The 9,945-nt window shown below is 37.9% G+C and overlaps 2 protein-coding genes across 3 annotated transcripts; one reads left to right on the forward strand and one right to left on the reverse strand.

The window, feature by feature from the left end:
• The first annotated feature begins 103 nt into the window (after positions 1–103).
• LOC124638086 (GPI ethanolamine phosphate transferase 3) lies at positions 104–7,030 on the forward strand. Of its 2 annotated transcripts, XM_047174918.1 has the most exons (10): positions 104–764; positions 948–1,077; positions 1,468–1,689; positions 2,096–2,122; positions 2,706–2,956; positions 3,134–3,285; positions 3,366–4,390; positions 4,466–4,657; positions 4,869–5,008; positions 5,374–7,030. In XM_047174918.1, exons 1-10 carry the CDS (start codon positions 228–230, stop codon positions 5,545–5,547), a joined length of 2,850 nt encoding a protein of 949 aa, XP_047030874.1. In that variant the 5' UTR covers positions 104–227; the 3' UTR covers positions 5,548–7,030. The 2 variants fall into 2 exon arrangements, with proteins under 2 accessions (XP_047030874.1, XP_047030875.1); XM_047174919.1 differs by lacking the exon at positions 2,096–2,122.
• A 26-nt stretch (positions 7,031–7,056) lies between these two features.
• Positions 7,057–9,646, reverse strand: LOC124638089 (ATPase ASNA1 homolog). The gene is made up of 5 exons (XM_047174922.1): positions 9,399–9,646; positions 9,217–9,322; positions 8,838–9,023; positions 7,980–8,117; positions 7,057–7,792 (listed from the first exon to the last, which is right to left on the reverse strand). The coding sequence occupies exons 1-5, from the start codon at positions 9,515–9,517 to the stop codon at positions 7,334–7,336; spliced, it is 1,008 nt and encodes a 335-aa protein (XP_047030878.1). The 5' UTR covers positions 9,518–9,646; the 3' UTR covers positions 7,057–7,333.
• Positions 9,647–9,945: the final 299 nt, after the last annotated feature.

Here is a 9,945-nt window from a genome sequence, read left to right on the forward strand (position 1 = left end):
TTTTGCAAATATAAAAAATTGGAGGAAGATTTGTGTCATCGCACGTGCTTTTTTATTTTGTTGGCAACCTTAAACTGACTGTCAAAAAAGGTCTGTCACTTCATTTTACTGTCAAATTGTCAATCAATGCAAATTTTGTAAATGCAATGGATCGTGTACCGATTTTAGTAAATTTTATTATTTAGTGTAGAAATAAAAACAATTATTCAACTTCAATAGTTACAATCATGAAAGAAAAATGGAATTTTATTTTGTATCTAGTTTGGTTTTCGTACTTGGTTCTGTCAGCGGTGCTGATGTTCGGGCATGGATTCCTGTTATCCCGTAAAACTCTCAGTGATGTTACTGAATGTGTGCCGCTCGATAAGTTTGGATGTGATGGCCATGAAAATTCTACTGTGAAGGATTATTGTCACGAGGATGAAAAGATTCGGCGAATTTTGTCTGTGCCTGGGGGTCCACTGGCTTGCGTCCCGCAGCGGTCCAGGGTGGTGTTTTTGTTAGTGGATGCTCTGCGGTATGACTTCACGGAGTACGACGAGAGTATAACGAATCCGCTGCCTTACCAAAACCGGTTGCCGGTGATGCGTGAGATGTTGGACCGGTGGCCGGATCGCGCGCGCCTCTACCGGTTCATGGCTGATCCTCCGACCACCACGCTCCAGCGTGTCAAGGCGCTGGCGACAGGCTCGCTGCCCACTTTCATTGATGCAAGCTCTAACTTTGCAGCTATGGAGTTACAGGAGGACAATATCATTGATCAGGTAATTAATCTTTATAATGCCTTTTGTTAAATTGTGTTCTTAATTTAAGATTTGAACATTTTTGAACATGAATAGACAATCGTGCCTTTTTAACAGAGTGGGAAATAGTCAGACAAACTCATGATTCTGGGTTATGGTTTAACTTTTATCTCAATCATTATTAAATAGTGTTACATCACTTAGGTGGCCAAGAATGGTGGGCGAGCAGTACTGCTGGGAGATGACACATGGTCCCGCTTGTTACCAAAGCGGTGGCTCAGATCTCATGCTATGTATTCATTCCATACTTGGGACCTTGACACGGTTGACACAGGTAATTACTTAATTAAACAGTAATAGAAGTTTATTAACATATTTACAAATAATATTTACATTTAAATTAAAAACTACCAGTAAAAAACTTGAAACTAAAAAGCATCAAAAATTGAATAAAATTAAATACATATAAGACTATTACACATTTGTCCTATATGTATTCAAACCCTTTATCATAGCACAGATTTTGGTATTTTATCTGTAAAACATTATCTTGAACTTATATCTTGTAATCTTTTGTATGCCTACAACAGAACAGTAATTAAATTAGATTTAATAAATCCAGCTGGCATCAAAACTACCAAGGCCTTAATAAGCCTAAATAAACCTTACCCTCATTATATTTGAATTTAGAATACCAATCAACCATTTTCACATCTTATTACAGAGGTTGACTCAAAAATATATGATGAACTTAGAAGAGATGACTGGAACTTGCTTGTCGCACATTACTTGGGCGTAGATCACGCTGGACATCGGTACGGGCCCAACCATGCGGAGATGACCAGGAAACTAGATGAAACTAATGTAAGACTGAAGAAAGTAATGTCTATGCTGCCACCCGATGTACTCTTGTTTGTGGTTGGAGACCATGGAATGACTGAAACAGGTATGTAATAGTCTGAACACACTACTAGTTAAGGTGTTGTAAAATCATTTAATGTATCTAATATTTAATATTAATGAAGTATTTTCAGAGTATGTAATATCTAATTTTAGAAATAATAATTATGTTAAATTCACTCTGATAAGTTATTGAAGAGTAAACGTACATTGTATTGCAATTACCTTAGTAAATATCTGTGGATCAGTCATTCATCCCAAAGATGCATTAAGTTTCTATGGGCCTTTGATTAGATGCCTGATTTAAATAAATAAATTAAAAAAAAAATTACAGTTACATAAATAGGAAATATGGGTCTAAGGAAGGAGACAAAAATCCATAGATATTTTCCCAAATCTGTATTGTACTTGTACTGATTAAGTAAAGGTGCAAATTTTTCACATTGTTTTAGACTCACATGAATGGACCGACTCAGAGGGTAGGTATCAATTAGTATTGCTTGCAATGTAGTTATATAATGAGTTTTGTGTGTTCATTACAATGTTTTGTCTAGGCTAAATAATTTGCTGCTACGTGTGTGATTCTAAAGCATTTCTGTTAGAATTTACGTCAATAGGGACTGTAGTTTGCCATTATTATTGTTTTGCATTTTGTAACTTTTTTATATTTTTGTACTAATCTTAAGTTTTTTTATGAATAACAACTTTGTAACTACAACTAACATACGAAAATAATGTAAATTTTTAATTACATCATTCTAATTATGGTGATAGGAATATTAGAACGCATATATTTTTTATGTTTTATAAGCTACATAGGTTCTGCATGCAAATGTTATGCGTTACACAGTGAGCCATGATCTAGTTTGTGTGAGGTAATTATTCAGCATCATAACAAGTTTCCCTTTTGAATGAATGTGAGTGAGAATTTTATAAAACACCCCAGTGGTACCAATTCTTGGACCTCATCAACCATTTAGTATGCCTCACACAAACAGCTCATGTCTTGCTATGAATGCTGTCTCTATTTATTCAAACAACAAAGGTATTCCCCTTAATCAGGTGACCACGGCGGAGAAAGCAAAGCCGAACGCACTGCAGCATTCTTCGCGTACCGAGGCGCAGGCCTGGCCGGGACTGGGGCCGACATACTGACCGGCACTGAAGTACAACAGACTGATCTAGCGCCTACCCTCAGTGCGGCGTTAGGAAGACCACCACCGGCGCCTTCCCTAGGACATCTGCTGTTACCAGTCTTACCTAAATCTAGTATCAGTCACACTCTGCTCCATATGACCAATAATTTAAAACAGGTTAGTTAAAATAAAAAGTCTTATCTCCTTTTATAAAGTTGTCCAAATTGTAACTTTGACAAACAGTTTCAATGTTAGAATTTTATCTTGCATGACTAATGTACTGCAGTAGCACTAATGCTCATTATCATACAAAATATTCAGCATATTTAAATAACATAATGCCATCGTCAATAGATAACACAATACATGATCCGCTACGGAGAGGAATCACAACAAGTGTCGCTCGACCGACTCGCGCATCTTATCAATGCGACGCGGGAACAATTACACAAAGCCGCCACCGTCGAGACTGAGGACGAGCTAAATAATTACGTTGCGGATGTCAGGTAATGCGGACACACACCAAGCTATAAACAAACGATTCTCAAACTTTACGGAATGTAAATAAGACTCATTTTTGTTCCAGGGCCCTAGTTGACAACGTACGCAATGTCTTCCGTGAAGTTTGGGTTGAATTTGACTCTCTGTCTATGCTCAGAGCTCTCTTACTTCTTCTATTGGCAATATTTTTCAATTGGTTAATAACAGAAGGCATTCCTATGGAACGGCTTCCCAATGTCTTTGCTAGTACTTTTGTCCCCACTGGACTTATTTCGATGGCTCTTTGTGTAGGAGTTTGCTATACAGCTTTCTACTTTAAAGTTCTAGAAGATTTGGAACATGCTATCATCTTGAGCACTGGTCTTGTATCGGCGTGCGTGACTTGCATATTGATCATTATGCATTGGGATGGGATCGCTCAGAGATGGTATGAAGGACGGTCGCAGTTCTATGAACGTTTCGCACGCGCGGCTCTGGTCGCTTCGGCGGCTGTTTTAGTATCAAACAGTTATATCATCGAAGAAGGCGCTACCCTCGCGTTCTTGTCTATGACTGTGCTAGGTTTAATGGCGTGGAATGTAGGAAATGCAACTGCTTTGTTATATTGGGTCGGGTGTGGTGTTGTATTGGCGGGAACTAGGTCTTATAGAGGCTGTAGGGAGGAACAAGGAGATTGTTGGACGGCCGGGGCTGGTGTCCCCACAGGGCAGTCTTCAAGGCCGGCTTTAGTACTTGGCATGGGAACTGTGGCAGCTGTGGTTGCTATATGCCGGCGCCATGTTGGTTGGCGAGGTTATTGCACTGTGGCTGCTGGTCTGCTGGCCTGTTCTCATTGGGCGACTGGTTACGGGTCGTTAGGATCTCCGAGTCGTGCGAAGCTGCTAGCCAGGGCCGCTTGGCTTTCTCTAGCAGTCATGTTGGCATTGCTATGGAAGCGCGAAGGTCGCGGCGCCACGCTGCCTCTAATGGCCTGTGGTCTGATGTTGTTCGTCGCCAATACATTAGTGCTAGGCGTTTCATACGCTCCATCAGCTGTATTAGCATTAATTCTCGCGTGTTTAGCGCTGAATTTAGTCGCTAATCTGAAGAGTGAAGGATCGATTAAGTTTTGTAAGTATTTTTTTACATTCGATTTGTATTTAATCTTTTAGCCTCAATTAATTCTGATTTTTATTTATTTTTCAGCACTGGCAACCCGATGCAACTCAAGTGTAGCGTGTATGTGGGCGTTATTGGCGTCTTATGCTTTCTACGCGACAGGGCATCACGCCACTCTGGGCCATGTCCGATGGGCGCCTGCCTTCCACGCCGGGGATCCTAACTATTTAGACATTGGACCTCCCATCACTGCCTCTCTTGTCTCACTTGAATTATTTGGTAAGAGGTTTATTTATTTCCTACACACACCTAAATATTGAAATGAATTATGGACTAAATGCATTGTATTTTGTTGTATTGTAAGGAATATTGCGAAAGTTTAAGTAACTAATAGTTACCCACTTCATATTGATTGAACTTAGAAAATGATTTTTGAACTTAGAAGAATATCCAAAAATCTAATTTTAAATTGTGTAATTTAACTTTTCAGGTACCCTATTCGCGTTTGGTGCGGCGGTACCCTTGTTAGCGTTATGGGGTCAGAACGGTGCGGCCCGAGTGGGGCCCCGCACACAACTAGCAGCTGTCTTCTCATTGTGCCTCAAGTTTATGCTCTGCTTTGCAGTCAGGGTATGTAGATAAAACATTGTTGAAAATTATCCAAAACGTTGAATATTTTTAAAGAAGCTACACATTTTAATTGGAATTAGTTAAAGTTAAACGTGTAAAGAAATACCTTGGAATGCCTCATGAAACGGCAAGCACATTAGTGAAACTGAAATTACAGTTATCTATTTAGGTCGAACAAATAAAAAATGTCGTGTCCTACTTTTCATTGAATTGCAAAGCGCTAACAGCTAAGCTAGCTTACCTATCACTGATCGTTCAGTACACAAACATAGGTACTGTATTAAAAAATCCTAGAGCTATCTTATTCTAGAACTACATTCTTTTGTGCAAGGAAAACACCTAAAACCTTATTCAATATTCCGCAGGTATTCGCATGCGCGATCTCAGCAACAATCCACTGCCGTCACCTAATGATTTGGGGTGTATTCACTCCTAAACTCTTGTTCGAGAGCGGCGCCTGCGCGGCCGCGTTACTCGGCACACTCCTCGGCGCCACTCTCGCGGCCTGGCACTTGCCGACGCAACACCGCTCCAGTTGACACAAACAATAGCGAGATAGTTTTATATGGACTGCATCAGGGGCCTCGGAGTGAATGTTAAATTTTGATGATCGTATTGAGGGTCTACATGTAGGGACGGCATGGTTGAGGGTTGAAATTTTTGCCAAAGGATATTCAAACTTATCACGAAGGAATATGACATAAAATCCAGTGTTTTAAATTGACGTTGTGGCTTTGAAAATGCTTTCTTGGGTTGGTTTTGGACTATATGGATCCCTTAGCACGTCACGGTATTTCTTGTAAACGTCTATCTATAAGGGGCTCGATTCTGCTAATTCTACTTAAGCGACATTTGATTGATATCCAACTGAAATCCAATCACGACTCAAGATTGCATTGTTATCCAATTTTCACATTATTACATTAGCAGAATTGAATCCCAGTATATGTCCAAAATGATACAGAGTATAAGCGGTCTGTGTAGGTGGCATATTGTCTGCCATGCCGTTCCAATATGTCTGCCTTTAGTAGTACCAATTTCATAAAATTATTGTAGAGTTGAACTTTATCTTATCTTCACTAGGCAAGCAATATTCCTGTGCCATCCGTTTTTAAATAGATAACTTTGGATCATGTTATAAAATTGTGCTGTGTAGTCTATTTCAATTAATTTTATTACATTGTTCATTGTTCTTTATGGTTTGCTCTTAAATTTATACCGTCTTACCACAAAAACTTTTAAACGTAAGTAAGGCCAATATTGTTTTAATTCTGCCTGCTTTTTAAAGACTTCGACTGTGGTACACATAAGTCTAAAACGCATCTGAATTGTAGATCCTTACTCATTGAAGTATTTTCAGTATAATGTTTGAAGGCCAAAATAAATTGTATGTGCTGAAAAATTGACTAGGTATAGTTTACGAGGCCCTTACGTTATTACGCTTGGTCAGACTGTTGTACACTAAAATAATCTAAGAATTGTTTTGGTCGAGATTATCGAGATATTATTATAATGCATGCGGATGTGAAAGACGTTTGTAATGTTACGTTTTATTGGAATGTTTACTGCGTGAGATGCGAAATTCTTTTACGAAGTACGGGTTTCATTTTGTGCTTAATGGTTGTATTAATTTTAATATCGTTTTATATAATGATGACGTGATGTCTACCCAAAGCATTTTAATATAGATATTAAAGATGTATTTTAAATATAATTTATTGTATTTGAACAAAAACTGCCATAGGCTGTTAGTATTGTTATTCAGAATAATGTTTAATGACGTTGTTATTACTTAATTGGAATGAAGTTATACTTATTGTAAATTCAAACAAATCAGTATTTGCTCTAGTTGACATTGATTTAATAATTTATAGTTTTAGCAATAGTATTCTTATTTTGAATCGCCATATAATTATGAAGGATAGAATAGATATTTACTACTTATTCCATTGGCATTATGTTTTTGGTTTAAATCAATATGTTTTTTTTTTTTATATTCATAAATAAAGAATTTTAGCACAATATTGGGTTTTAAATAAAAACATAACTTAAACGCATATATTATAACATTTATTTTCTAGAATACTATGACTTTTTACTGTCAATGTGAGAATATAGTTTAAAAAGATAAAATATTATATCTTCAAACCCCAAAAGTGTAATGTGGTCACAAAGCTAGCTAGCAATATTCTAAAAACAAAGCTTGTGACATATAGCACCTTCACTCACCAAAAAATTTAATTTAGAAATGAATATGAAACTGGTTATAAAATTCATTGACACTGATATACACGCACACAGTTTGGACAGAGGAAGGAGGGCAGATCACGTGGCGGGCGCGGGAGGCTGGTATGGATTCAACAGGTATTCCGAGAAGGAGTTCACAGCGGCCGCACCACGGACTTCTTTGTCCAGAAGAGGCAATTTGGTCACATGGAAGTCTTCGTATAAATCTGCAATTTGTTCCAAGTACTTTTCTTGAACCTTGTGCCTCGCTGCACACAGGTCGCAAGGCGCCGAAGTTCGCAGTAACAGCTGGTTGACGATAATGTTGTGTGTGTCGATGCCACATCGCGTTAGCTCCTGAACTAGACGCTCGGTCTCGTACAAGGACAAAAACTCGGCAATACAAACACACACAAATGTTGTCTGGTTAGGGTCCTTGAACTGGGCATTCACTTGTCTGATAACTGAGAGCATTTCGTCCATTTTGTTGCTGAACATGTCTGAGTTGAACTCCGCCAGGCCAAACAGTGTTGCTACTTGGTTGATGAATGGGGCAACCTAAAAAAAAGTAATTTATGAGATGGTGACCTTCACATAATTGATTTTAATTGTGTAGTTATTTAAATTGTTAATTGGTATGAAGTTAAAATTCTAACCACTGATCATAACAAGCTGAAACAATGGAAGGTTAAATTGCTTAACTGTATTGATTTCTATGTTTTTCTAACTTTTATTAGCTTCTTACCTTCGACTTGAGACGCATGAGTTTCCCAAGTCCTCGCTCCACAACTTGTGGGAAAGAGAGCAGACGAAGGGTATGTCCTGTGGGTGCAGTGTCAAACACCACTGCACTGAAGTTCATGCCCTTCACAAGTTTCATTACCTGTTATAAAAACATTTTGTCATATAGAAATTATTAAGCATTTTGTCTTATAGAAATTATAAAAGTATTCCAAATGATATGGATGTGTGGTCCGGTAATGTGTGCACTAGTAAAAGTATGGGTAGGGTGATTAATTGACACTTCATATAGTGTTTTGTGTTTGATGGGATTACATCTTAACACCAACTGTTATGAAAAGTATTCTACATCTGAGTAATATACATATTCTGCGAGTTTGTAAGTATCTGTTTGATAGCTGATCAGATTTTTTGCCTTCTTGCATCAGCATAATTTTATTATAATGTCACATAATAAGGGGATTGAGTCACGACAAAAACTATCAGCTATTACAATGCACAATAATAAAGGAATGACTCACAATAAAACTAAGATTGTATTTTTTATGAAGTACTAGCTTTCGCCCGCGGTTTCACCTGCATTCCGTAGCCGGACAGTGACAAAAACCATCCTAAAACCTTCTCCCGGGTCTGAGTTACCTTCCCTCTAATTTTCAGCCAAATCTGTCAAGCTGTTTTCATGTTATGTTGTGACAACGGAAAGCGGGTTTCATTTTTATATATATAGATGATTTGATACAAGATACCAATGAGCAATAAGTTCGACTTCAAATAGATGATTATAATTTAAACCTCATTAAAAGTGTGAAGGCACAAATTTAACCTAATTCAGTGGACCTTAACTCTATGGTAATAATGTTACCTCAGCGTAACTCATAGCCTCGTCAATTCCAGGGAAGGCTCCAACAATTTCCTGCATCACACCCTTGCCCAGCCTCATGGCTTCAGTTTCACCCTCAAAGTATTCTTCCGGTAACTCTGTGAGCCCCACGTTGGGGTCAATCTCCATGGCAAATAAATTGTTAAAGCCTTTTACTTTGGTTGGCACCTAAAAAGTTAATTTAAAAATGAGAAGTGGGTGCATTTTGATTGTTGATTCTATTTATATTAGAAATTGCAATACTAACACGAAAGAGTCATGTACAAAATAACATCAGTTTTAGTAGATTTCATAAGATTGGCGCTTAGCATTACATTGTTGTTTTAAGTATAATGATAATTATGTACAAAACATAACCTACTTTCGAGAACTTTTGATCGAAGGCGTCAGAAATGTTGTGAGCTGGATCAGTCGAGATAATGAGAACTGATTCGCGGACCTTGGCCAGCTGGACCGCCAGGCTGCAGCTAGAAAATTATATACTCTATTAAATTTCTACGACCAAGGCGATATCATTTATTTTTTTTATAGTAAATAGAATACCTGCATGTAGTTTTACCAACACCACCTTTCCCCCCCACGAAAATCCACCTAAGAGATTTCTGTTCAACCACATTTTTCAAGGAAGGTTCTAAGGTCTCGAAATCTTTGTTTTCTTCCATTTTTACAGAGTAATCAATTTAACGTATATATTAAATTTACTCTAAAACTCAAGTCGAAAATCGTAAACGTAAATTTTTTTGACGTAATGTGACGTGACATGAGCAAAATTTTCAATCAAATCGGCTGATCGGCTGCTTCACGCCACAGATTATTCAGTCGGGCTAGGGTAGTAATCCAGTAATCCTTCAATCGTCGTTTATTACTAATGGACGTTAATGGCCGGCTCCGGCCAAGAAGTTATATATCTAACTATTTTCCATCTACGCGCTAACCATTTATATTAGTTGAACTCGTATTTTAGTTCTAGTAGTATTCCAGTAGCTCGCCAGTAGCTGCTCGGCTATATAATAGAAATAGATGGAAAGTGAGAAAGTTAGCAACATTGACTATTAACCGTCAATGTCAAAGAACGAAATATAATCATAAT

This window comes from Helicoverpa zea, chromosome 17 (genome assembly GCF_022581195.2).
Source record: "Helicoverpa zea isolate HzStark_Cry1AcR chromosome 17, ilHelZeax1.1, whole genome shotgun sequence".
Taxonomy (NCBI): domain Eukaryota; kingdom Metazoa; phylum Arthropoda; class Insecta; order Lepidoptera; family Noctuidae; genus Helicoverpa; species Helicoverpa zea.

Coding starts and splice junctions, on each gene's coding strand:
- LOC124638089 (XM_047174922.1), bottom strand. CDS start 9,517: ATGGAAGAAAACAAAGATTTCGAGACCTTAGAACCTTCCTTGAAAAAT. Junction 9,323..9,398: donor GTTGGTAAAACTACATGCAG/GTATTCTATTTA, acceptor ATAATTTTCTAG/CTGCAGCCTGGCGGTCCAGC. Junction 9,024..9,216: donor TCGATCAAAAGTTCTCGAAA/GTAGGTTATGTT, acceptor TTAACTTTTTAG/GTGCCAACCAAAGTAAAAGG.
- LOC124638086 (XM_047174918.1), top strand. CDS start 228: ATGAAAGAAAAATGGAATTTTATTTTGTATCTAGTTTGGTTTTCGTAC. Junction 3,286..3,365: donor AATTACGTTGCGGATGTCAG/GTAATGCGGACA, acceptor TTTTTGTTCCAG/GGCCCTAGTTGACAACGTAC. Junction 4,658..4,868: donor TGTCTCACTTGAATTATTTG/GTAAGAGGTTTA, acceptor TTAACTTTTCAG/GTACCCTATTCGCGTTTGGT.